The sequence below is a fragment of the Lutra lutra genome, chromosome 12, assembly GCF_902655055.1.
Source record: "Lutra lutra chromosome 12, mLutLut1.2, whole genome shotgun sequence".
In the NCBI taxonomy this organism is placed as follows: Eukaryota; Metazoa; Chordata; class Mammalia; order Carnivora; family Mustelidae; genus Lutra; species Lutra lutra.
In genome coordinates, this window is record NC_062289.1 from 92039236 (window position 1) to 92067114 (window position 27879).

The window sequence follows — 27879 nt, forward strand, 5'->3', positions numbered from 1 at the left end:
ATGATTTGCTAGGACCCTTCCCCCTGCTGCATAACTCCGGGCTTCTCCCTTGGTAATGGAACTGAGAGAGTCCGGTTGCTTGCCAAGAGGCTGCTTTCTTCTGAAACAGCATGGGCAGGAGTGCCACAGTTCTAAAACCAAGGAACCATTTGGAATGTGAAGAGTGTGCTGTCTTGATGGAGCTGACTTCATCTAATAAGCAACGGAGAGCCTTTGGAGGAAAACATGTGTCTTACCCGCGCCTCCCCAACCCCCCAGGATCACTTTCTTCCTGCCTGCCTTTCTTGTCATCTCTAAGGTGGGAGGGGTAGGAGCCATTGAACTGGTTTCTAAAAATGTAGATGGAGAACAGGCTAGCCTACATCTGACAGGCTGCTCTCTGCATGTTGGTGGACCTTTTCATGTCGTGTCCTGCGGTAGAGTCACTGAATGACCGAACAGACCAGTTCAATGTCACCTGCTCTACACTGTGTGCTCAGCTCCAGCCAGCAACCTGCATAACAACCGAACCCAGGGTTTGCGGTCTTTGGAGAGGGGCGGGAATGAAAGCTATTACTGGTCTCTTCCACTTCCACAAATCCATCTTGGGTAAAGCTGAGCACCTTTCCTCCTTTTAAAAAGGAAACAGTAGATGGAGTGCATTAGAGACGTGGGCACCAGCTTACTCTCTTTGGACATAATAATATGGTGAGAAATAAATTAGCTTTAGGAATTTTAGTGTTTACCAGAGTAGGTATTTTTGTGAATAACTATGATTATTAAGACCAAAAGATATGTATGTTCAGGAGAATCCCTAGGGGAGCAAGGGTGATAAGATACAGTGTAGGTACCTAGATACTTAATCCCTTTACCCATTTTCCCTAATCTGTGTTTGCTCAATTCTCTGAAAGATACAGATCTATAAAATAACAAAATTCACTTTACTGATATGGCAAGACCAATAATCAGAATCTGAAAGATTCTCTCCCCTGTTTCTCAGAACCTAGAGACTCAGCAGATGCTTCCCCCGTCTGCTGGCGTCACCTGTCTGCCTGCTGATGGTGTGAGTGGGTGTGGGTGTTCCAGAACCCTCCTTAAGAAAGCATTACCCACAGGGAATAAGGTCCTGAAGGTGGGAGGACAACAGCCTCAGGTTGGCAAGTCCCTGCAGATAGTCAAGAATCACTTATAATTCAACATTGATTATTTGATAAGTATTTGAGTTTTTACTGAGATGTAATGTGGCATAGTGACAGTGTGGCAAAAGCAAAAGCTTTGGAATCAGTATTTGAATCCAGCTTTGCTGTTTCAGTTAACTAGCTGCTGTGTGACTTGAGGCAACTTAATCTCTGTTAACCTCAGTTTCCTTATCTGTTAAATAATATCCACCCAGAGCATGATTTTGAGGATTCTGATATTAGCGCCTAGAACACTTACTATGTGCTAAGCATTTTACCCATATTAACTTACTGAATCCTTATAATAATCCTCTGAGGTAGTTACTATTATAGTCCTCACGTTATAGTTGAGAGATTCAAGAAACAGAGAAGTTAAGCAACTTGTCCAAAGCCACACAGCTAATAAATGGTAAGCCAGGGTTCTGACCCCAGTTTCTCTAGAGTCCCTGTTCTCATTCACCATATTGTGCTTTGAGGGGTATGTAATACAGGACTGGACTGAGGGACTGCTCCGTCCCTGAAGACTGTCCCTTCCATTGTCAGTGCTGCCACCATCTGTCTGTTCTCTGTCCTTGGATGATAATCTGCCAAATCCTGAGAGACCAGAATGATTTCAAATGGTTTGGAGTGCCCAGTGCGTTGAGTTGAGAAAGATTCTGAAGCCCAAGTTTGGTAGATTGGAAGGGGTGACCTAATCAATTACCTTTGTCTGCCATGGGCAAGGGAGCCTATTTATTTGCCATTGCTGATTTAGTCTGACCCCTTAATTTTGAAGTTGGAAACAGCCGAGGCCCAGAGATGGTAAATGATGTGCCTAAGTTCATATGGCCAGCTCTAGACAGAGAGGTGACAGGGGTGCCCGTATTCATAAACCTGGCATGGCCACCCCTTAATTCAGGGTACTTACTTAATGTCTGTGTGCTTCAGTGTTTGGGCACACTCAACCCAGTGTGCCTGGGACTTTTCTGGTTTTAGCTTTCATCGTCTTGCATCGCAGAAAGCATCTCAGACCCAGGCACACTGAGACAGTTGGTCGCCCTGTTCCCTTTCCTTCTCTGTAAAGTGGGGATGAGAGTTGCCCTTTTGCCATGGAGTCACTGATTCCATGAATTAGCTGAGTTCATACGGATAATGCCCTCGCAAGCAGCATTTGGGACATAGCAAATCCTCAGCACATGGATTGGTCATTTGTGGTGGTTCTTGGTTTCATTATCCTCGGAGCAGAGGGTTCCCGCCACAGAATGAGTTTCCTCCCTGGAACTTCACTGTCATCCCAAACACGACAGGGGACCTTGCCATGATCATCTGGTCACCTGGATTCAGCTGTCTGGGATGTTTCATCTTCTACTTGAAATAATAAATAATCATGAGCTTGAGGGTTGACGTAGTTACTAGCATTCAATCCCCATGACGTTTATTGAATGGCATTCTGGGTTCTCTTGGGGGACTCAGAGAGATGTAAAAGTATGGTTCCTTCCCTGTGGGACGTTGAGGATGGACAGCCATGCTTGTCCGTCATTCTAGTGCCATGGAACAGGGGCTACACTTGAGGCCTGGAGAAAGCGGGACAGAGGGCATAATAGCTGCTGACATTTACAGAGCAGGTTGCTAAGTGCTAAGAGTGCATTAGCTCTATTCGTTGTGCCCTCTGGATTTGTTGTGCCATGTCTGGTGTTTACAGACTGGGAAACCGTGGTTTACTACAATTAGGAATCTTGTCTCCAGTTCACCCAGCTCCATTCCAGAGCAGTCGACGCTGACCCAAAGTCTGCATTCTCGGGAACCACGAGTGCTTTATAATTTCTTTTGAAAGCAAGTAAAATTCAGGCTTGGCCCAAAAGCTGAGGCAGGACTTGAGCAGTGTCCATGGCGGGGGAACGGGAATTGCACATGGAGAGAGTGGCTTGAGTAACAGCAGGGGTGGGGAGGGTGGGGCAAATTTTAAAAAGTCAAGTAAGAATGTGTCCACTCTAAATCCGGATGAATGAGCTTTGAACCTTAAAATCCGTTTGCTCCCCAGCCCTCTTTTTGTCCCTCCACACTTTGGGTTCACCTTCCTTCCCTTTCTGCTTCTGTCCTTTTCTCCCTTCTCTGGCCCACCCGTTCCCTCCTCCTCTCCCTTTTATATCACCAGTGCGGTGGCTCGTGGCAGTCTTGGAGTGACGCTTTCCAATTTCACACTTACATGCTCCCGAAAGTATTCGTAAACTAACTCGTATGTAAAACCAATAAAGGGCAACAGCACACATTCCTGTTAGACAGTAATTTTGTTTGACTCCCTTTCTTCTGTTTTGATCACCTCATCTTCCTGCACACACGGCGCTTTGACCTTACCGGAAGTGGAAGTTTCAGGAGTCCAAGCCTGGTGGTGCTCTTGTCAGTGTATGAGTAATAGGAATGCATCAGAGCTGTCCTTACGGAGCACTTACTGTGGGCCTGGACAAGTGCTGAGTACTTTCCGCACATTACCTTTTTTTAACACAGTCAACACACCCACGTGAAGTGTGTCTTGGTTCCCATTTTAACAAATGAGGAAGTTGAGACTTGGAGAAAAAAAAGCTTCACCTCTGCCCCACATTCATCCATTTCCTTTTCCTGTTGGCTTCCGCCATCCTCACATAGGACTACTGAAGTATAAAGGATGCTTAGTTGTCATCTGAGCCAACCCCCGTTTCCACACCTGGAAACCGACACAGAGAAGGGAAGCAACTTACCGAAGAGCACACTGCTGATTAATGGTAGAGCAGAGACTAAATCCAGGTCTTGCAACTCTTCACCCAAAGACCCAGGCTGAGGCTGAGGGGCATGGGTATGAGATTTGGGTTTGAATTTTAGCTCTGTGGGTTTTCAAGCTGTGTGATCTTAGGCAAGTCCTGCAACCTGTCTTTCTGGGCTCTAATCTAGAAAGTGGGGATGATAATGACAGCCACCTCAGCCACTCGTTGTGAGGATTAAATGAGGTCATGTAAACAAAGCAGCCACAGCAATGACCCTCATGCTTGAGACAATAACCCTCATGCCTGGGTCACTCTAGCACTTTAGAAAACACATCCCCCATTGCTAGCTGCCCACGTTAGGGCCGTTGTTATTTCGGGAGTTGTCTGCCCCACCTGCTTCTATCCCAGTATGCCTTGAAGGTAAGCCCACAGCAAAGCAACCTTCCCCAGTGGTACCCCTGCCACTAGCCGCAAACCTTGAAATTCAAGACAAGCAGATGTCCAAGCATATGTTCTACACCTTACTGATGCCTCACTAGAGAAGAATTTGAAATCCTGCCCCCCACCCCCACGGGCTATGTTTGAGAAACCCACTGGCCTGTGGGGGTGGACAGGGACTTGCTCTCCCCACTCCCCACCCCAATCCCCAGGGATTTGCCTACTATAGGCATACTTTAAATGCTTATTGAATGAGCCGTTGTTGTCTCCTTATTTCTCAGTGCAACATATTAATCTCTATAATCAAACTAATAACATTTGTAGTTTAGAAATTAAAGGATTCTGCAAAGTTGGCCACAAAATACAGTAGTCTCCTATTTTCTACCTCATTTCCCTCCGAGAAGCAACATTGCACCTCTTTTAGCTGATTATTTTGCTATTTCTTTTTTATCTCTGCTTATTACTAATGCTCGATATTTAATTTCTATGCATTCTCTATTGAATTCTGACCATGGCAATCCTCCCCTCCTCCCCCAATATAGTTATTTCTTAATTTTGATTAGATCAGTATTCAGTGTTTACATTAGTATGGCTATGTAAACTCTAGTCACAGCTGAGCCCTGTTGTAAAGTGTGATTGTTTTTTTTTTTTTTTTTTCCTTGACAGCCTTCCCCCCAGGAGTTAATAATTGTCTTGTATTCTGTTGTATGCTTGGTTTCCTAGGTGCTTATTAGGAATTCAACCTCAAAGCCTTCACCAAGTGTTTAAATTCCCTTTAAGACATTCAGATACAAGAGGTAGATTTCATCACCTGGAAAAAACCTTCCTGCCCTGGGGACTTCTGACCTGGTTGCCCACCCTGGATGGTCCCCCCCCCCCCCCCCCGCAACCTGGTCTGGCACAGAGCTATCCCTCTGGAGTCTTCCTTCACCACCATCCTGGGGCTCCCCTTTGTCACTGTTTGGGTTTGGATTCCTCATTCTTATGTCATTTGTCTTCCTTTTTCTCTGCTCCCCCATTTTGGCAAAACGTGTCTTGCAGTTAACTTACCAAGCATGATTAAAAACACTTTCATTCTGTTCTCTTACTTCATTGATGGTTTGGCTGGTATAACTACATTTTTAAAAAAAATTTTTTTTTTTTTTAAAGATTTTATTTATTTATTTGACAGACAGAGATCACAAGCAGGCAGAGAGGCAGGCAGAGAGAGAGGAAGGGAAGCAGGTTCCCTGCTGAGCAGAGAGCCCGATGCGGGGCTCGATCCCAGGACCCTGGAATCATGACCTGAGCCGAAAGCAGAGGCTTTAACCCACTGAGCCACCCAGGCGCCCCTATAACTACATTTTTAATTCCCAGAATTTAAGCCCATACATTTCCGGAATTGAAAAGGCCCACAAAGCACTTATATTTCAGCCAACCCCTCCCTTCCTCAACCTTCATTTCAAGAGGTTCTGTGTGCTGCTAAATGCATTATTCTCAGGTTTCTCCACTGTCAGTTTTAAGATTCAGGTTTTGTTTTGTTTTAATTTACTTTCCAGCTTCTAAAATCTGGTTGTTTCTTCTTCAGTGTTTTCCATTGTGGAGGGTTTAATTCTAGCTTGGAAATCATTTTCCTTCAAGATTTTGATGGTATTGTTTATTGCTGTCTACCTCCCGATGTCCTGGAGAAGTCGGAAGCTGTTCTGATTATTTATTCTTTGATCTTTTCCCCCCAGCTTTGATGAGATTATAATTGACTTACCATCGTGTCGGTTTAGGGCATACAAAGTGATTTGACGTACTAGTATATTGTGAAGTGATTACCACAATAAGGTTAGAACCTATCTATTGTCTCAATAGGTGTACCGTGTGTGTGTGTGTGTGTGTGTGTGTGTGTGTGGTGAGAACTTTTAAGGTCTGCTCTCCTAGAATCCTTCAGGTATACAGCATAGTATTTATTAACTGTCCATTACATCCCCAGGATTTATCTAAAATAGGAAGTTTATACCCCTTGGCCACCTCCACTCTTCCTTCACCCCCCACCCCCCTCCTGCCTCTAGCAACTACCAACCTATTCTCTCTTTCTAGGAGTTTGATTTTTTTTTTCTTTTAGATTCCACATATAAGTGAAATTATAGTATTTGTCTTTCTTGGACTTACTTCACTTAGCATACTGCCATCAGGGTTCATCCATATTGTTGCAAATGGTGAGATTTCCTTTTTTATGGCTGAATAATATTTCAGTGTATATGTATTCCACATTTTTAAAAATCCATTCATTCATCACTAGGCACTCAGGTTCCTTCCATGTCTTGACCATTATGAATAATGCAGTGGTGAACATGGGGGTACAGATGTGTTTTGAGACAGTGACTTCATCTCCTTTGGATATATACCCAGAAGTAGAATTGCTGGATCACATGGTAGTTCTATTTTTTGGAAGGAGCCTTCATACAGTTTTCCGTAGTGACTACACCAATTTCCATTCCCACCAACAGTGCCAAAGAGTTGCCAAAAGGGTTCCCTTTTCTCGTGTTCACCTGTACTTGTCATCTCTTATTTTTTTGATTATTAATCTTAATAGGTGTGAGGTGATATCTCATTGTGGCTTCAGTTTTCATTTCCTTGGTGATTGGTGACGGTGAGCAACTTTTCGTGTACCCATAGCCCATTTGTGTATCCTTGGTGATCTGACTTTTTGACATCTCTGGAAGCTTGTAGGATCTGTGGTATTTTGAAAATTCATGATAATAGGCCTTATAGTGGGCCCATTGTGCTAAGCAGTTAGCTTTTTCAATTCGGGAAACCTATGTCCTTCAACTCTGAGAATTAAAATATACATAAACACACACACACACACACACACACACACACACACACAAACACTTCATGGATAGAGTAGCCAATCTCCAAGATGGTGGCCACGATCCTTGCCTCCTGGCAGTCATACTGTCTGTACAATTCACTGTTGTCATTGGACCAGGGTTGGTCTCTGGGACCAGTAGCATGCAGTAGAACTAATAGTAATTCAGTTCGGAGATTAGAGTATAAAAGACATAGAGACTTCTGTTTGGTTGTGCTCTTTCTCTTGGATCACTTGCTTTGGGGAAAGACAGCTACCATGTGTACAGCTGTATGGGGAGGCTCACGTGGCAAGGATCTGAGGCCTCCTGCCAACAGCCAGGTAGGCACTAAGGCTTCTGCCAATAGTCACGTGAGTGAGTCACTTTGGAAGAAATCCTCCAGCCCCAGTCTAGCCTTCAGATGAGACTGTAATCCCCCAGACTGTTTGACTGCAACCTCGTGGTAGACCCTGAGTCAGAACCACCCAACTAAGCTGCTCCTAGGGATTCCTGATCCTCAGAAACTGGGTAAGAGAATAAGTGTTAGAAACTGCTGAGTACTTGGGATAATTTGTTATTCAGTGATCGATAACTAAAGGATGATTTTTCCCCCCTCCATTTTCTCTATTCCTGCATTCAGGGGTTCCATTACTTGGATAATAGATTTCCTATAACAGTTGTCAGCTTTTCTTGTGTTTCTTGTTTTCTCTTTGTCTTTCTACTTTCTGTTCTGGGATATTCCTTTAACTTTATCTTCTAACCTTTCTATTGAGTTTTACTTTTCTTTTTCATTTAAAAAAATCTCTTTTTAAAAGATTTTATTTATTTGAAGGACACCTGGGTGGCTCAGTGGGTTAAGCCTCTGCCTTCGGCTCGGGTCATGATCTCACGGTCCTGGGATCGAGCCCCACATCGGGCTCTCTGCTCAGCAGGGAGCCTGCTTCCACCTCTCTCTCTGCCTGCCTCTCTGCCTACTTGTGATCTCTGTCTGTCAAATAAATAAAATCTTTAAAAAAAAAAAAAAGACTTTATTTGAGAGAGCATGTGAGAGAGAGAGGGAACAAAAGCGGAGTGGGGCAGAAGGAGAAGCAGGCTCCTGGCTGATCAGGGAACCCAATATGGGACCCCATCCCAGGACCCTGGGATCATGACCTGAGCTGAAGGCAGACGCTTAACCAACTGAGCCACCCAGCTGTCCTAAAATTTTTTTTTAATTTTTTTAAGATTTTATTTATTTAACAGTGAGAATCACAGCAAGAGAGGGAACACAAGCAGGGGGAGTGGGAGAATAGAGGGAGAAGTAGGCTTCCCACTGAGCAGCGAGCCTGATGTGAGGCTTGATCCCAGGACCCTGGGATTATGACCCAAGCCAAAGGCAGATGCTTAACAGCTGAGCCACCCAGGCGCCCCCTAAAAAAATTTTTTTAAGAACTCTTTTAGTTTTCTGATTTTGTATCCTTTTTTCTTTTTAAAGAGTAGTACTCATTTCTTGAGTTCTTCCATCCAAAGACCTTTTGTTTTCTCTAGAGAAGAAAACTCTGGTCTTTTCCAGGGTGGTCTCTTGGCAATTTTGCTGCATAAAGTAGGGAAGCAGATCTGAGGAACTGACAGCTTTTTCTTCTTCTTCTTTTTTTTTTTTTTTAAGTTTTCATTTACATTCCAATTAGTTAACACAGTGTAATATTTGTTAGGTGTACAATTTAGTGATTCGCCACTTTATAAATCACCTGGTGTTCTTCATGACAGGTGTACTCCTTAATCCCCATTGCCTATTTCCTCTGTCCCTCAGCCCACCTCCCCTGTGGTAATATCGCTTTGTTCTCCGTAGTTCAGAGTCTGTTTCTTAGTTGGCCTCTCTTTCTGCCCCTCCCCACCCACATGCTTGTTGGTTTTGTTTCTTAAATTCCACATATAAGTGAAATCATACAATATTTGTCTTTCTGACTTATTTTGCTTAACATAATACTTTCTAGCTCCATCATGTCATTGCAAGTGGCAAGATTTCATTCTTTTTTGATGGCTGAGTAATATTCCATCGTATCTCTGTACTACATCTTTATTCGTTCATCAGTCGATGGACACTATGGCTGTTTCCATAGTTTGGCTATTGTAGATAATGCTGCTCTTGTAGATAATGCTGCTCTAAACATCCAGGTGCATGTATCCCTTTGGATTAGTAATTTTGTATTCTTTGGGTAAATACCTAGTAGTGTGATTGCTGGAAACTGACAGCTTCTTTTAATTCTTTTTTTTTTTTTTTAAGATTTTATTTATTTATTTGACAGACAGAGACCACAAGTAGGTAGAGAGGCAGGCAGAGAGAGAGAGGGGGAAACAGACGCCCTGCTGAGCTGAGAGCCTGATGCAGGGCTCGATCTCAGGACCCTGAGATCATGACCTGAGCTGAAGGCAGAGGCTTAACCCACCGAGCCACTCAGGCACCCTGAAACTGACAGCTTCTTAAACTGAATTTCAACCAGTCCCACTGCCTTAATCCTCATTTCTAGATGTACCTTCGTTTCTCATTGGGTGCTGCTAACCTAGGAGTCTTGGCTTTCTCCACTGTTAGCTTAAAATTTTATTGTTGTTTTTTTCATCTACAACTTCTACAGTTTTTTTTTTTTTCCTCACCTATTGTCTCCACCAGAACTCCACCACTGTTTAAGTCCTTAAAACAGAGCAAAACAAAAACACCGTTATGGTTGTTTCAGTGGGATTTCATGGGAAAAAGAACAGATATGTATACTTAGCCAACTCTCTTTACCTCCACCCTCATGCCTTGCCTGCCCCTACCTGTCTTTGGGACCATCTGTGACTTATTCAACATCCTCAAAACAAGGAAGGGGACACTGTCTAGCTTACAGTCCCTGCGGTTCTGAGATCATAATCTGTGAACAGGTGCAGTGGGAACATTAGTATCAGTATATTCTTATTTATCGCAGAGCTGAAGGTTTGTGTCTGAAAACCTGTCAGTGACCTTTAACTGCAGACTTTGACTTCAGAACTGAGTGACAGGATTTAAGAGGAAGAATTTACATACATGCATCTTGAAGGTCCGAATGTGTTTATATAATACAATGCCTGTGGGCTTATATGCATATATGTGTATAAACACACATCACAAAAATGAGCCTCCTTGCCAACCAAGACCCACCTTCGAACTGTGGGTGAGTTGAGAAGCATGAAAAATGTTTAGCCTAAAGTCTGTTTAAATATTCATGACGTCTTCAAAGCAAAGCTGTTGGGAAAGACTAAGCCACCTGGAACACAGCTGTGATAGTATAATAAGGCATCTTAAAAAATCACATAGTGTCATGCTGGGCAGGGAAGAATATTTAGGTGACCTAGCCCAGGCCCCTGGTGCCCACTATAATAAAAACTATTTTGGACATGTCCATTGTTGGCAAGATAGTTTAATACTTAGAGTATAGTCCCATCTTGCCAGCTTGAAGATGTTTGTATTTGGGGTTATATAACTTATTTGGGATAACAAATTCCATTTATCTCCTACCTGTCCTTCCCCATGTGATAGGGTTTTCAAGATGGCAGTCATGTGGCGCCCTCATCACTGTTCTCCCCTTGTAGGCAGAGAAGACATTACTAATCAGTCTTGACCCTCATTCTCTTTAGACCCATATGTGAGGACTCAGAATGCTTTCTACACAGTACTCCTTGCAGCTACTAGCAGCTGATTGGGGATGGGGTATAGTGGCAGGCTCGCCAGATGAAACATGGAAGCCATTGCTGGTTGGTCTTTTATCCCAGTCTCGGTTGAATACGCCATGGTTTACATTACTTTACCCAGAACCAGTCTGGGCATGGTCCCTCCAGAGCAGACGAAGATAGAATTTTCCCTTTCCTGGGCTAAAAATCACTTCAGTGATTTTGCTTTGGTTTTTGGAATCTCACCTACTATGATCATCCTGAGTTTTGGTTTTAATTCCAAGGGTTTAAGCTCTTGTGCACTCACTTTATTCAGCTGAATAGCACTCTTTATCCTATCACATGCCATCCTCTTTTTACTCTACAGCAGGGGTCAGCAAACTACAACCTATAGGTCAAATCCAGCCTGCCCCCATTTTGTAAATAAAGTTTTATTGGAGGTTTATGTCCTATCCATGACTGCATTCCCACCACAAGGGCAGAGTTGAGTAGTTGCTGCAGTAACTCTCTGACCCACAAAGCCAAAAATACTATCTTGCCTTTTACAAAAAATCTTTCCTGACCTTGTTCTGAACGATCACACAGGGTTCTTTTGGCTCTCTGCTGTGTTTTCTCCAGGGTATATTCAGCTCTTCTGCAAACCCACTTAATTATGGTTTCATCCAGCCCACATTTATCCCTTGTACTCACAAGGCTCTCCTGAGCTGTGTTAAATGCTGATTGCTACTCAGATATGCTGATAATAACACTGCCTACTATTTGTTGAGGACTTACTATAGCCCAAGCAGTGCCGAGCACTCTACGTACATTGAGTGAACAAAAAGAAGCAAATAGCTTAGGGTAGTGCATTGTGTAGGGTAGTTACTCAATTATGATTACTTTTCACAACAACCTTATGAAGGTATCATGAAAGAATAGCTTACTCAGGGTAGCCAGGCTGGTAGATGGCAGAACTAGATAGAGTCCAACTCAATTTGGACTGATTCCACAACTTGTGACCTTTCCGTTAAACTTTGTGGCCCCTTTCTACTACGTTTTTCCTGACTTGCCAGTCTGGTAGTCTTTCAAGTAATTAGAATAATGGACACTACATAAATAAAATGTATAGACATGTGTCGTGTAGTGTAATATCTCAGATCCTCCTAACAAACATCCAGATTGGATATTTTTCCCATTTTACAGTGGAGAAACTGAGTCTGAGAGAGTGTCATACAGGTAGTAAGCTGTTTGTCAGCACAGTTCTAAGTTAGTATGAATCAAGATCTTTATACCACACTGTTGTGATACCCAACTATAGTACGTGGATGTTCAGCAGTGTCTACATAGTTATAGAGCACTCACTCTAAACTGGGTACTGTGCTCAACCCATAATACATTCTTTTGTACAATGAGTTCCTCTTCTAAGGAAGACTAATTGTCTAATGTTTATATTTAATTTGGTGTACTTGTTAACAGATATTTGGGGTCACATTCTCAACTCTCCTAAAAAAAAAAATTGCAATCCAAGGTTTTTTGTTTTGTTTTTGTTTTGTTTTGTTTGTACTTTTGAGTTCCCTGTCTGTGAAATGGGAAAGAAAAGATCTGTTTTGTTTTGTTTTGTTTTACATCTTCCAATTTTCTGTTTCTGAAATTTCCAGCAAGAGAGTTGGCATTGGGGGCACCTGGGTCGCTCAGTTGGTTAAGCAACTGCCTTCAGCTCAGGTCATAATCCTAGAGTCCCAGCATTGAGTCCCACATCCGGCTCTTAGCTCAGCGGGGAGTCTGCTTCTCTCTCTGACCCTCTTCCCTCTCATGCTGTCTCTCACTCTCTCTCAAATAAATAAATAAAATCTTAAAAAAAGAGAGTTGGCATTGAACAGAAATGGCAAAGAGGGAGTCTGTGGGTAGGATCCAGCCTCTTGGCTTTTACACAGTGAATTGTAAGAAATTGAGTTAATTAAAAAATTCTTAGATTAACAAATTTTTGAACTTCTCCTAAATAACGAGATAACTTTACAAGACAGTTTGTTGCCCCACATGGACACATGGCTGGAGCTGAGTAGAAGCTTCTCCCTTTAGACAGAGCACATGCTCTCTTGGTAATCAGTCCTCAGCGTGCTATTGTTTTCCCAACACTGAAGTCATGTCTGTTCTTTTTGTTGTTTTTTTTTTTTAATGTTCAGTTAGCCACTGCAGAATATATCATTAGTTTTTGATGTGGTGTTCAGTGATTCATTAGTTACAAATAAGACACAGTGCTCTTCACAACACACTCCCTCCTCAATACCCGTCACCGTGGCAGGTCAGTTCTATTTAAAATGTCCCATTTTAGGGGCACTTGGGTGGCCCAGTCGGTTAAGCATCCAAGTCTTGATTTTGGCTCAGGTCATGATCTCAGGGTTGTGAGATCAAGCCCCTGTTGGACTGAGTACAGAGTCTACTTGTCCCTCTCCCTCCTCCTCTGCCTCCCTTCTTGTTCATGCATGCTTTCTCTTTCTGAAATAAATAAAAATCTTAAAAAAAAGGTTTCATTTTAATAATTTACTTGGCCCTCTGATCTTTGTAGACAGTTTAATTTGTAACTTCATTCAATCAAGCAGGAGAGATTTCAGCTGGGTATAAAAAAGAATATCATCTATAAGGTGAAATGTGTTTTAGAAGCTTGCTTGAACTGAATTGATAGAAAACTTTCACTTCCTGATTCCATGTATTTTGAAGGAATTTATTTTTACATCTGAATAGGACATTTGAAATAAGAATAAATGGAAGGAAAGCTACTTTTAATCTATACACGTATGCAACTATAGTCTGTGATGTCTACCTGTTTATTAAGGGCATAATATTACCTTTGTAAAGTTACAGGGGAACCACAGTTCTGTTCAGATCCCAGCTAGGAATGCTGAGACGCCACTGGTATCTTGGACAGCACCATCCCCACTTCGGCACAATTGTTCCTTCTTTTGCAGGGGAACTACTGTATTTAGCTCACTTAAATTCCAGCCAACTCTGAACTATTCCTTTTTAAAGATTTTATTTATTTATTTGACAGACAGAGATCACAAGTAGGCAGAGAGGCAGGCAGAGAGAGAGAGAGGAGGAAGCAGGCTCCCTGCGGAGCAGAGAGCCCGATGCGGGGCTCGATCCCAGGACCCTGGGATCATGACCTGAGCCGAAGGCAGAGGCTTTAACCCACTGAGCCACCCAGGTGCCCTCCCCCTTTTTTTGTGCTTTCTGAAATCGGCTACATTACCTCTCCCTGCCAGCTTTGTTCACTAGAATGAGTGATATAAGAGAATCAGATCCTAGCAGCTTCCCCCACTCCCAACACGCGCGCGCGTGCGCGCGCGCGCACACACACACACACACACACACACACACACACACACACTGCAATTCAAAGTGTACTTCCCACAAAAGACACAGCACCTGTCATTAGCACCAAAGTCATTCCTGAGTCTGGGTCCTTGCTCAAACTCCACATTTCACAACTCGTTCTTTGGCAGTAAACTGGCGGCACTTAGATCTTGTGAGGCCGAGCAGAAATCTCCTTCCCCAACCACACTGCTCCGTATTTTTTTTTAAAGATTTTATTTATTTATTTGACAGACAGAGATCTACAAGTAGGCAGAGAGGCAGGGAGAGAGAGAGAGGAGGAAGCAGGCTCCCCGCTGAGCAGAGAGCCCGATGCGGGGCTTGATCCCAGGACCCTGGGATCATGACCCAAGCTGAAGGCAGAGGCTTTAACCCACTGAGCCACCCAGGCGCCCCACACTGCTCCGTATTAATATCATTTCTCCTTCAAGCTCTTAGCACTTACTCTCTGTACTACTCACTTGGCAGGTAATCATGCACGTCTCTTGATCTGTTATTTAAATCTGGTATTTAACCTTTCCTGTGTTGGTTTCTTTACCTCTCTCCTGGATCATATGCAAATCAAGTATAAGGAAAGGTGCATATTAGTGTGGTTCCCTGAACATAGCAAATCTGTTTCTTACTTTATCCCAGAGGTATGCTTTGAGGCAAATTTGGGTCCAGTTAGCTTATTTGTGAGGTTATCCCCTTGTAAGTTAGGTGAGGGAGTAGGAAAGTGAGATAGGCAAAGGAAGAAAGACAGGCAAAAGGATGTGGTAGAGAGTGGGTTATCCCAGTGGGCAACTGCACCATACTGCTGGGGACCCTCTGAGATAGCGCGGTCCAGCAGAAATATAATTCAAGCCACAAATGCCAGCCACATTAAAAAAAGAGAAACTGATGAAATACACACACACACACACACACACACACACACACACACACACACACACATATTTCATTTAACTCAAGGTATCCACAGCAGCACTTCAGTATATAATCAGTGTAAAATACTATGTGTTGATTGATTGAAAATCTCTGGATTCCAGCCATGGCAGCCTTTTCACCATAGTTTTGCTGTCAGCATTAAGGACTGTCCTATGTGGTTGTACAGGTTGAGCCCTGCATAACTCTAGGGGGCACCACTTACCTAGACTTCCATAGACTGCAATATGCATGCAGTGCCCAACCTGCATAACTCCTCATGCGAGGGCTGTCAGCCTGTTACCTCTTGACCATAACTATGCTCATCACTTTGGGGAGAAGAATCGAAGATTGTTAGAACAGACTTATTCACTTGGGCTCAGCTATGATATTCTGTCTTTTAAGGGTCACTGAACACTTCAAGCACCTGACATTGTTTCCTTGCAAGCCAGCATCATAACTAATCAGTGGAAGCCAGAACCTCCAGAGCCCTGCAATCACTCTGAAGGAGTCAGCTTCACACCCACGGCTAATTTTAGCATGCAGTCTGTAGAGGTACCAAGGAGTCTCTGCCAAGCACCCTTACAGACATGGCTTGGAATTAAATCACCCAAACTGGGTCTGGGAGGTGGGAAGGAGCAAAGTGTGTGGCCCAGAGCTTCCTCCCCAGTGGTAGGCTTCCCCACTCCCTCTTGCCCAGACCTCCCTTTCTCTGCTGGGTTTCCTCACCCACAAGGTATCTGGCTGCAAGTCTCTGAACTCTAGAGTTGCTGCTCTAGAGTTGCGAACTCTAGAGTTGCTTGCCAGAGATGCTTGCTTAGTCAAGAGGGGCTCCTAGCTGATTTCATTCCTCTCTTTTAGTTGTTCCTCTGTGGTGGGTAACAGGCCATACAAAGAGAATCAAATTGGTCTGATTGGTAGCATCTAGGAAAAAAAAATAGTCAAAGCATTGTGCAGGGAGGAAGTCATGGAATTAGTTGAATATGGAATTGGAAAGCAAATCAGAAGTCAAGCATTCCAGCCATTTCCTGTTACAGTGACAAGCGGGAGAATCAGAGAGGTTGAGGAGCTTTTCAGGGTCACACAGTAGGTTAAGTGGCTAATATTCCATTGTGTATATGGGCCACATCTTTATTTATCCATTTGTCTGTTGAAGGGCATCTTGGCTTTTTCCACATTTAAAAAACCAGTTAGGTTTTTATCATTTGCATCTGAAACCAAATGACAAGTAAGCTAGCTTTGAAGCACCAATGAAACAACCTACAGATTACTAAAGTATCTCTAAGCTTAGGGAGGGCGATGTCTCTCCAGTTTGATGGGATAAACGTTGATGAGCCTAAACTTAATGTAGTGATTTTATTTTTTGGCCAATGAGTAGTTGATACAACTCTGGTGGATGAGGCCCAGGGGAGAATTTGCTGTCTGGATGCTAGTATAGGTTTTCCTCTTGGGTGCAAAGAGGTAAATTTCTGTTTCCTGTCTTTGTACATGGCTGTGTGGGGATGTGATGGCTGGATCTGCAGCAATCAGCTTGAGGCCATGAGGAGACAAATCTGAGGATAGGAGCTGGCATGCCAGTGGTGGTAAAGCAGAGAGATGGAAAAAGCCTGTGTCCTTGATGTTTTTATTGAACTACTAAACTTCATTATTTCCAGACTTTTAAAAATGTGAGACATATTATTTTTTGACCACTTTTCATTTGCTGTTGTTGCTTGTAGCCAAAACCAACTTGACTGAAGTTAGTTTTTAAAATGTATTTTTAAATAGAAAAGAGAAGTGAGAACTTTGAAATCTTACAGGGAAGACCAATATGTAAAATAATTTTATAGGGAGTTATGACAACTAAAAATGTTCCCAGACATTGTCAGATGTTCTTTAGGCTGACAGAGTTGTCCCTAGTGGAGTGAGAACCACTAAACTAGCATTAGTTTCTTCCCAGCTGTTTTGTAACAGTAAATTTGCTATATTGTTGGGATGGTCTTGAGATGTTCTTAGAAACAAAGAGTTATAGAAAATAACAGGACATGGAGAGGATGTGGAGAAATTGGAGCTCTTGAATGTGGCTGAGGGGAATGAAACATGGTGCAGCCACTGTGGAAGACAATTTGATGTTTCTTTACAAAGTTAAACATAGATGGGCACCCTGGATGGCTCAGTCAGTTTAAGCATCTGCCTTCAGCTCAGGTCATGATCCCCAGGATCCTGGGATCGAGCCCCACATCGGGCTCCCTGCTCAGCAGAGAGCCTGCTTCTCCCTCCCCCTCTGTGCATACTCTCACTTTCTCTCAAAAAAAATTTTTTTTAAGAAATCTTAAAAAAAAATAAAAATAAATTTAAAAAGTTAAATCTAGAATTACCCTGTGATTCAGCAGTTCCATTCCTAGGTATGACTCCCCAAGAGTTAAAAGCAGGGACTCAAACAGATCTTTCTGTTCCGATATTCATAACATGACTTGCCATAAGTAAAAGGTGGAAGCTACCCAAGCATCCACTGACAGATGAATGGATAAGCAAAATGTGGCATATCCTTACCATAGAATATTACTCAGCTGTAAAAAGGGGTGAAGTTCGGACATAGGCCACAGTAAGTGAATTTCAATATGAACCTTGAAAACCTTAAGCTACATGAAAGAAGCCAGACACAGAAGGACGAATATTACATGATTCCATTTACAGCAGCCTCCCCTCAGTCACAGGTTTGCTTTCTGTGGTTTCAGTTACCTGTGGCCACCTGTGGCCTGGAAGCAGAAGATCCTCCTCCTCCCATACCATCAGAAGGTCAGGGTAGCCTGACGCTGAATCACCATGCCCGGGTCACGCACCTCACTCCACCTCATCACGCGGGCATGTTACCCTCTCACAGCATCCCAGGAAGAAGGGTGAGTTCAGTTGAGTCACAAAGTTCGAGAGAGAGCGAGTCCACATTCAGAGGACTCTTTATTGCAGCATGTTGTTACACTTGTTTAATTTTATTACCCGTTATTGTGGTTAATCTCTTACTATGCCTAATTTATAAATCAAGTTTTATCACAGGTATGTATGTATAGGGAAAAAACATATATAGGGTCTGGTAATATCTGTGGTGTCAGGCATCCCCTAGGGGTCTTGGAACAGATCCACCATGGATAAGGGGGGACTACTATATATGAAATCTCTAGAACAGGCAAATTCTTAGAGACAGAAAGTAGAGTAAAGGTTACCAGAGGCTGGCAGAGAGAAGAACGGGGAGTTATTGCTAATGGGTACAGAGCTTCTATTTGGGGTAATGAAAAATTTTGAAAATAGGTAGTGGTATTGGTTGCACAACACTACGAGGGTAATTAATGCCATCAGATTGCATGTTCACATCGGGTTAAAATAGCAAACTTTATGTTTTTTCTATGTGTTTTACAGAACACACACATATAAATATATAAATATCTATTAAAATTTGTTTTTATTTTACAGATACAACTATAATACATTCCTACAATAAAGAAAAAATTTTAAAAACCCAGATGAGTTCAAGTCATCAACTTTTGTCAAGTTCTGTAGTGTTCGGTACAGTGTGTCACCAGGATACTCTGGTACATGATCGAAGACTGTGGGGGAGGGAAGGAGTAGGTGGGACTCAGGGACTCCTGCTGTGTTCTGGACATCAAGATTGGAGTCTGTGGACTTCTGAGACATCCATACTGTAGTTCGCAGTTCTGTCCAATATTTGCCGTGTATCAGGTGCCGTGCGAAGGTCTTTATACAGGTCACCTCATTGAGCTCTTGGGACAGCTACGAAAAGTAGGTGCTCATATTGCCCCATTCTATGTGTGAATAAACTGAGGCTCAGAAAAAGGGGTAGGGACAGTATTCGTAGAAAGCCAGAGAGTCGGGACCATACGAGTCCCACGCATTTAGCCACAGGACCCTGTTTTCTGTTGCCCAAAGGCCTCCTTTGGATTAAAAAGCCCATTTTGAATAAAATGAAGCTGTTAGTGGCTTCAAAGTAACTGTGGTCTTTCTGACTTCATGTTTTGTTTTGTTTTGTTTTTTTAATCACATTCCACAGAAAGATGTGTTTTATCTGTTTTCCACCAAACAACATCCGTTAGATCCGGAAGGAGTCCACAGCCCGTGGGCTTTCTGGCAAGTGGGCTAGGGTGCTCCTGAGATATGAGGTTACTGTTTCCTGCTGGGCTTTAGATGGCAGTGTCTAAATTTTCCTGTCTATCTTTGAGCCTTATTGAGGGTAGGTTATGGCACTTGATAGTTTAATCTGTGTAATCTCTAGACAAAACATGTCTCCACTTGCCTGCCAGGAAAATGTTAATTTATTCTGCTTCTGGATCTAGAGAGGTAATGAGGTAAATGAAAATGCACTGCGTGTGTGTGTGTGTATGCACGCACACACATGTGTATTGGTTGGTACATGAGGATCTGTGTGAAGAGGAGCAAGTGAGCCTTAAATCTAGACATTTTAAGTGGAAGATTCTTGAGTCTTCTTTAAGGCTTGCAACCCTCCTTTCCCCGACATTGTATGTAGAACTTTGTGTCTGTGGTATGATTTTGGTTTTGGAGGGTGCACAATATAGTGTTCCTCAGAATGTTGTCAGGGTTTTGGAGAATGTCAGTCTGTAATTTTGCAATGCCTGTTACCTGGCACATCTTTCTTTTTGAAGAGCCACAATCATCTTAGGTACGAGTGGCACTTGATATTTAAGAAGCACCTTTATTAGGTAAGGGGCTGGGTGCAGAAAGCACTAGTGGAAATTATTATTTCGAGCTTGTTAAATTTGAAGCTTGGGGGAAAAAAGAAACGAGCCAGATTGAAATAAATTTTGGCAAAAGGAGCCCGAGGACACCAATCTGCTCCTTTAACCATCAACTCCTCCTTCCCGTTCGTTCCCCGCCTTCTGTTCTGCTGCTCTAGCCCCTGCCCGCCTTCTGCGCTACAGGCCTGGAACCAGCATGGGGAATGGAAAAACCAGACATTTCCACTTTATTCAGTCTGCATCTGGCACATAGTAGGAATTCAATAAATGGTAGCTTAAAAAAGCAGACGCATCCAGATCTCTGTGAAATGGTAATTTGTTTGAGACACAGAATAAGGAGAGATTCCTGTTCTCTTAGAACCTAAGGGAGCCTGTAGACAGGCTCAGAGATTACACATTCATGGCAAATGGGAAGCCATCTGAATGTGAGTTTCTGTACTTAACAATGAAACCAAATATAATTTGCTGTGTATTGATCACATGCTATGTTCCATATACGATCCTTTCATGTACGTTATCTCCACTAAGCGTCACAGCCATGCCGGACCTTGCTACTCTCAAAACTATGTTAGAGAACATAGAGTTCTTTGAGAGACCTGAGAAGTTACGATTTCAGGCCTACTGTTCCCCCGATGCCGTGCCCTTCATGTGAACCTAGCATTTCCTCATTTGACCAGGAAAGACTTACTGTGTGAGGAAGACCGTGAACCGAATGTTAACAAATGGGGTGTATAACCAGTGGATGTGCCTGTCTGTAATTCACTTCGGATTGAGCAGTCTTTCTCAAACGTCACTGCATATACAAATCATGGGGGAATCTTGTTAAAATAGAGATTCGGATTCAGCAGTGGGTGAAACCAGGGTGGAGCCCAAGCTCACATTTCTAACCACTTCCCAGGTGTTGCTCGCTGCTGATCTTGGACATTTTGAGTAGCCAGGGAATACAGCATTAGGTTCATAAAGGACTTGCTCATACGCGATCTCATCTGCTCCTCACCCAAGCCCTGTGAAGTAGCCATTATTATTTCTACCTTTGAGATGAGGAAACAGAGTCTGATTAGAAATAGCTACCATTTTCAAGGGTGAGGCATTTCTAGGGACACAATAGCAAAGAAGACAGATACAGCTCTTATTTAAAGAAATTGAAAATCCATGAAGGAAGACTTTGCATAAATAAATGTGAAAGTTCTGAGTGCCTCAGTGAATTGTTGTAAGATGGATGAATGGCTTGAGCTCTGGGTGTTGTCATTTATCCCAGGATGAAGAGAGACAGGCTTGGGGCAGGGGAAGATGATGCATTCTTTCTTGGACATTGTGACATCCTGGTATAGCTGCCTGGTGGTCGGTTCTGGGTCTGGAGTTGAGGAGAGAGATCCAGGGTGAGGAGAGTAGAAAGTTTGAGAACTATCAGTGCAAAGGTGGTAACTGAAGTTCTAGAAGATTAGATTCAGGATACAGAAGAACACCTTGGAGAAGAATTAAAAAGTGAAGGGTCTAGAACACACTCCTTGCTTATGTGTCTGGCCAATGGTTATGGGTTGGCAGAGGAAGAAAAGCCCATAAAAGAAATACCAAGAAGCATCTGCCAAGGAGGTAGGAAGATAGGCACAGGAACCAAGGGAAGAGAGACCTTCAAGGAAGTGGTTCATCATGGATGATGGGATTAGCCAGTATCATGTGTGTCCTTATGTCATGTACCAAGGAGGACACAACATCTCTTCTGTGATATTCCTGCCCCAAAATGCATATCCAGAATCCAGTCATAAGGATACACCAGACATACCCAGATGGAGGGACGTTCTACAGAACTGGGCTGTACTTTCCACAAATACTTGCATCTTGAAAGACTAAGGCAGACTAAGGAACTGTTCCAGATAAAAGGAGACTAAAAAGACATGACAACTAAATGCAATATGTGGTTTTAGATTTGATCTTAGATCAGAAAAAAGTCACTCTAAAAGACGTTATAGGAACAGCTTACAAAATTTTATTGCATTTTAAAAAGATTTATTTATTTTAGAGAGAGAGCATGTGTGAGGGTACAAGTGGGGGGAGGGGCAGAAGGAGAGAATCTTCAAGCAGACTCCACACTGAGTGCAGAACCAGATGCGGATCTCAATCTCACGACCTAGGAGATCATGACCTGGGCTGAAACCAAGAGATGCTTAACCAATAGGCACCGTGGTGCCCCAATTTACAAAATTTAAAATGGTCTCTTAGGTAAGAGTTGGTATAGACTGAATGTTTGAGTCCCCCCTAAATTCACATGTTAAGTTCTACCACCCAGTGTGATGGTATTATTTGGAAGCAAGGCCTTTGGGAGGTGATTAGGTCATGAAGGTGGAACCCTCTTGAATGGGATTGGTGCCCTTATAAAGGAGGCTTCAGAGACCTCCCTCGCTCCCACCCCTCATTTGAGGACATGGTAGAATTGAGGTAGAATTGAGGACAATCTAAGAACGAGGAAGTGGCCTTTTTCAGACACTGGATTTGCAGGCACCTTGATCTTGGACTTCCTAGCATCTGAAACAATGAGGAATAAATTTCTATTGTTTACAAGCAACCCCGTCTATGGTAGTTTCTCTCTCTCTCTCTTTTTTAAAAGATTTTATTTATTTGACAGAAATCACAAGTAGACAGAGAGGCAGGCAGAGAGAGAGAGGGGGAGGTAGGCTCCCTGCCAAGCAGAGAACCCAATGTGGGGCTCGATCCCAGGACCCTGGGATCATGACCTGATCCAAAGGCAGAGGTTTTAACCCACCGAGCCACCCAGGTGCCCCTCTATGGTAGTCTCTTAAAGCAGCCTGATCAGACTAAGACAGTAATGTTGCATCAATATTATTTTTCTAGAATCTGATAATTGTGCTATGATGATGTAAGATCTTTGTTTCTTTAACAAAGAAAGATCTTTGTTCTTAGGAAACATGAAGTATTTAGCATTGTGATATTTGCAACTCACATTTCCATGGCCCAGAAAAAAAGGGATAAACACATAAGGCAGGAAAAGATTAATCAGAGAATCTGGGTTAACAAGACATGGGTATTCACTATATTATTCTTACAACTTTTCTATAGAAACAGTTCAAATTAAAATGTAAAAAAAGAAAGCACTAGAATACATATTGAGTTCTATGGAGAGGTCAGGGAACATAAGGGTCAAAAGTGTCCCTTGGATTTAGCCACATGGACTTAATCTTGAATTCATGGCACTTAAATTATAGAAGGAAACTCATAAATGAATATATAATTACAAATTGGAATAGGGATTGGAAAAAAAAAGAACAGGGTGTGATGTGAGGGCATGGCATGCATGTAATTAGTGCTTTGGTCAAACCAAGATGTAAAGAAGGTCACTAGAGGGAGAGGTGAGGTCCAGGTGGATGCAGAATCAAGGAGGGTTTGGGAGAGGTGGTATTTGCACAGGATATGGAATGATGGGCAGAGGTTCCCAGAGAGGTGGAGTATGCATGTTTTATATAGGGGAAGCAAGGATGGGCATTGAGTAATCTGGTGTGTGTAGGGCATGGAATGTGGGGGAGGAGGGTAAGTAATGAGAGAGGCAGCTTGAGAAGGCAGGTAGGGGGTAGATTTAGAAGAACCTTGTTTTCCGGGCTGAGCACCTTGACCTTTGCCTGAAGAGATTGTACCTCTTGTCTGGTGTCTCCGCCAAAAGATGGCTTCCAAACCTTCTCTCCACATAAGAAAATGTTCTACTAAACGCACGCGGGTACTCAAGCTGGAAGCCAGCGTACACTTCTTACCTCCCACCTCTTGCAGCCTGCCCCATGCCCACACGTCAGCAGGCCCGTCAGTTCTACCTTCTAAATACGTGTCTGTTTACAGTTCTCAACCTCTGCTGTAGTGCTCCTCCATTCATTGGACAACACAATATTTAACTGTATGTCAACCCCCTTCTCCAAACTTATTCTCCTCCCCCTTCTCCAAAATTATTAAATGTCAAGATCCTTAACATGGCCTGTTGGGTCCTATATGTTCTGGCTTCTGTCCCCTCTCCAGTTCTGCTTTGTCCCATCCTTCCTTGTCTTGACTCAGCTCCAAACAGTTAAGTTTATTGGGTTTTCCATCCTCTGATGGGGCAAGGCTCTATTCTGACTCTGGTCTTTGCTCTTTCTTTCTTTTCCCTCAGCCTTGATCTCTTTTCCTCACCCTGATCCTTTACCTGGTTTACCTTTCTGTGAGTTCGTTAGGGCTGCCATGACAAAGTACCACAGCTTGGGTGACTTAAAAAAACAAATGACTTTTCTTACAGTTCTAGAAGTGCGAAATCAAGGTGTCAGCAGGGTTGGTTTCTTCCAAGGCCTTGGCTTGTAGATGGCTTTCTCCATTGTGTCCTCCTGTGGTCTTCCCTCTGGGTGTGTCTATCTAAATTTCCTTTTATAAGAACACCAGCCCTATTGGGATAGGGCCCATCCTAATGACTTCATTTTAACTTAACTACCTCTTTCAGGACTCTGTCTCCATACAGTTACATTCTGAGGTCCTGGGGATAAGGGTTTCAAAATATGAGCTTTGGGGAGACACAATTCAGCCCATAACTACTCTTCTCAATGTTTGTTTGTTTTTAAAGATTTTATTTATATATTTGACAGAGATCACAAGTAGGCAGAGAGGCAGGCAGAGAGAGAGAGAGAGAGGGAAGCAGGCTCCCTGCTAAGCAGATAGCCCAATGCGGATCCCTATCCCAGGACCCCAGGATCATGACCTGAGCCGAAGGCAGAGGCTTTAACCCACTGAGCCACCCAGTGCCCCTACTCTTCTCAGTGTTTAGGTTGCAGGCTCAACGTTGCTTCCTGAGGTACTCCATTCCGAATTAGATTTCCTGTTGTTTTTGTTTATAGTACCCAGTTTGTTTGTTTTTCCCCTCTAATAACCATTCCATTTTGTAGTTGCGTATTCATTTATGGGTCTCCACCTAGAATTTAAGTGCCATGAATTCAAGATCCACACCTTTTCTGGTCACTGGTATATCCCTGGTGTCTAGCACAGTTCCTGGCCCATAATAACAGTCAGTGCAAAGTTGCTGAATGAGTAAATGAATGAAAAGTCCAGAGACTGCACAGGATCTAGCGAGTTTGTGTCTAGTTAAACTGAGACCAAAACCATTGCAAAGAGAGATGATTCTTATCCATGTTTACAGATGTGCAGAACAAGTGATTTCACACCAGCCTTTGGCATCCCCCACTGCAGCCTTTTGGCATGAAATGTGCAAATGGTGGCTGGAAATTGATTCAAGCTCAGAGGTAGGGAGCTGGGGAGAACACATGTATAAAATTATTGCTGATATATGCTGTGACATAGCCCAGCATGATACCACGGGCCAGTGCATGACCAAAACTAATGACATTGGGCTTTTTGCTTCAAAGATAAGAAAATTCAGTCTTAAGTAGGGACTCAGAACAAATTTCATTCTTGTTCAATTGTTTTTAGCTGTTTAGATTTAAACTTGATTTGAATTTGTTTTCTAGGTGGGTCCATTTAAAAAAATTTAATATTTGGTAAGGTTTAGTGTGTCAGTGCAGTTTTCCTCTAGCTTGTGGTTCAGTCTCTGGGAGATCCCTGAGTCTCAGGCATTCTCAGGCAAGATCATAAATTCCAAGAATCGTCATGCTAGAAGGTTCTAGAGAATTCTTTTATTCAGTCCTCTGCTAGCAAAAGGTTGTTTGATTTGTCCAGGCAGACTGGTCATTTATTTTTATTTATTTAGTAAACACGTATTGAGTGTTTACTCTGTGCTAAGCACCATGGGTTAACAAAGAATAATAAGATATAATATCCACCCTCAAAGTTGCTCCTCGAGGGCATGGGCCAAATCTCGGTCTTGTTTTCTCTTATGTGGTGTCTGGTTCACTGCACAGTGGCATTTGTCATTTTTGGTGCCCAGCGTCAGACTCTCCATCTTATCTTTGGAAAATATCCCATTATATGAGTCTTAGTGGGAGGCAGGACCCTTTTCCCATTAGAGGAACTCCAATGATGAGGTCATTGCTATCCCAGTGTCCTCTGCAGCCCACATGTGAGATGTGACCCAGACTTGGCCAATCAGATGCACACGTGTATGACTTAGAAATGGAGTCTTAGAAATGGAGTGGAGGATTTTGGAGATGGCAGGAGCAGCAGTGGGCTTCTGCAGGCCAGTGATGGTGCCAGTGTTAGCACTCAGTGCACTCAGTACCCAGGAGAGGAGGGGCAGAGGTCTGAGCTATAGCCTGCCCCCAGTTCAGTGGCTGCTTCAGTCCTGTCCTCTCTGGTTGGCTCTTGTCACCCGGGTTTGGCATGGTCATGACTGTTGGCCACCCTACCTTTCTTCCTGTCCATGTGCCAGGCCTGGCTCTCCAGGCTTCCTAATGGTTCTGCTAGCTCCCCATCATCCCCAGAATGCTTCAAGGAGCCAGAGTTGGTTTCTGTTGATTGCAACTAGGAAACTTGACTTGTGTAACTCTTGCTCCACCAACCCAGAAGCAGCAGTAACTTCCTCACTCTTCCATAATTCACTTTAATTTTTATTCTGAACTCCCCATGATATTGGATAGCAAATACTTGATCTTAGTCAATTCAGGATTTCTTCTCCGCACCCATCTTTCTTTAAGATACCATCTAAAAGTAATTTTTAATATTATAAAAGCACAGAAAGGTGAATAATGGAGAAAAATGCCAGAGATAATCCCAGCGACTCTATTCAACAACTGGTACTCATACCTTCATCTTCTCTATGTGTGATAATGCAAACCATTCCCTATGCTGGTTAAAATATTTTAAATTAGTATTACCGGATCAACATTTTCCTTGTGATTTCTAGCATTTATAATTATTATTATGAACTCTGTTACAAAAGTTTATTTTTAAAAGTTTACATGTTAAAAAATTAAAGCTATGGGAGAGCTGAAACAATAGTACCATGAACACTGGTATACCGCCCCCTTCCGGATCGATGATTAACATTTTGCTGGATTTGCTTTCTCTTTCTTGTGTACCTGTATGTTTTGCCTGCTGAATTATTTGGAAGATAATTTGCAGAAATTAGGGTATTTCATCTCTTGGTAGTTCATTATGCATTTTCCTAAGTAAAAGGACTCTCTCTGACATAATTGCAATACCACTTTCACAATTAAGAAAATTAACAATAATCTCAGCTAAAATCTAGTCCATATTCCAAATTCCCCGGTTGTCCCAACACTGTCTCTTAGAGGTGGGTTCTGAGAGCATCTTTCTTTTTGAAGTTGCCAGAGGCTTAAATAATATCTGAGTATTGGAGGTTATCAGGGGGCCGAGATGCATGTAGTCCTGTGGGAGGAGATCTGTAAGACTATTTCATGTGCCTGGATCCTTTCCATGTCCCCCTTGGGTTCTTGCTGGTTTCTTGGATGAATCACTCAGAGCACAGATCCCCAGTACTCTAATTTCTTACTGGGGTCTCTCTTATAGTGCCCCCTAGTGAGGCTAGGGGGGCAGGTCTCCCCAATACCCAAACTTTCTTCTCTGCTTTCTTTTTTTGTCTTGTCTTGAATGCAGAAAACCCTGGTCTGGCTCTTTGTGTTTATTTTTCCTTTGACCCAACTCCCTTCAAGGTTCAGTCTTTTGAAATTTAAAAGCCTTTTTTTTTTTTTTTTTTTTTTTTTTTTTTTTTCTGTTTTCAGGCTCTGACCCCTTGAATAGAGCATGGTCTTGGGATAACAGGACATACTGGTGGAAGGAGAAAAGAACATCACTTAATCTTTCAAAATATTATCCTGGGTTGTTTGTTCTGTGCAGACATTAGCACATGTATTTGGCTGCTATGCCCCAGGAGGTCCATACTGGTTGTTACAACATTAAGATACTTCTGACCTGGACCACTAATCCCGTCATCCTATAAGACAAGTTTTGCATATTTTCTTCATGTTTCTCCTATGTATGTTTTTAGATCTTTATGAGTATAATTAATGTGGTGATAAACTAATACCATACAGTGATAAACAGCGGCTGTCCTGAACAACCCCCCTCCCACCTCTAGCCGCGCCCCCCCCCCCCCCCCCCCCCCCCCGGCAGTCCAGCTCCTCCCCCGGACACTTCAGACCTTCAGCAG

The 27879-nt window shown here is 42.9% G+C and overlaps 1 protein-coding gene across 6 annotated transcripts in view; it reads left to right on the forward strand.

Moving 5' to 3' along the window:
- Positions 1 to 27879, forward strand: part of SUDS3 (SDS3 homolog, SIN3A corepressor complex component) — a 210080-nt gene that overhangs the window by 37776 nt on the left and 144425 nt on the right. Inside the window, exon 13 of one of the 6 annotated variants that reach the window (XM_047698312.1) lies at positions 5036 to 5372. The exons of 2 other annotated variants lie outside the window; for them this stretch is intronic. In XM_047698312.1, coding sequence (XP_047554268.1) covers positions 5036 to 5357 — 322 coding nt within the window. In that variant the 3' untranslated portion in view covers positions 5358 to 5372. Of the gene's footprint in view, positions 1 to 5035; positions 5373 to 10076; positions 12301 to 15456; positions 15527 to 17768; positions 17860 to 27879 lie in introns of those variants that run through there. 3 more of the 6 variants (XM_047698314.1, XM_047698316.1, XM_047698317.1) reach the window with 3 other exon arrangements.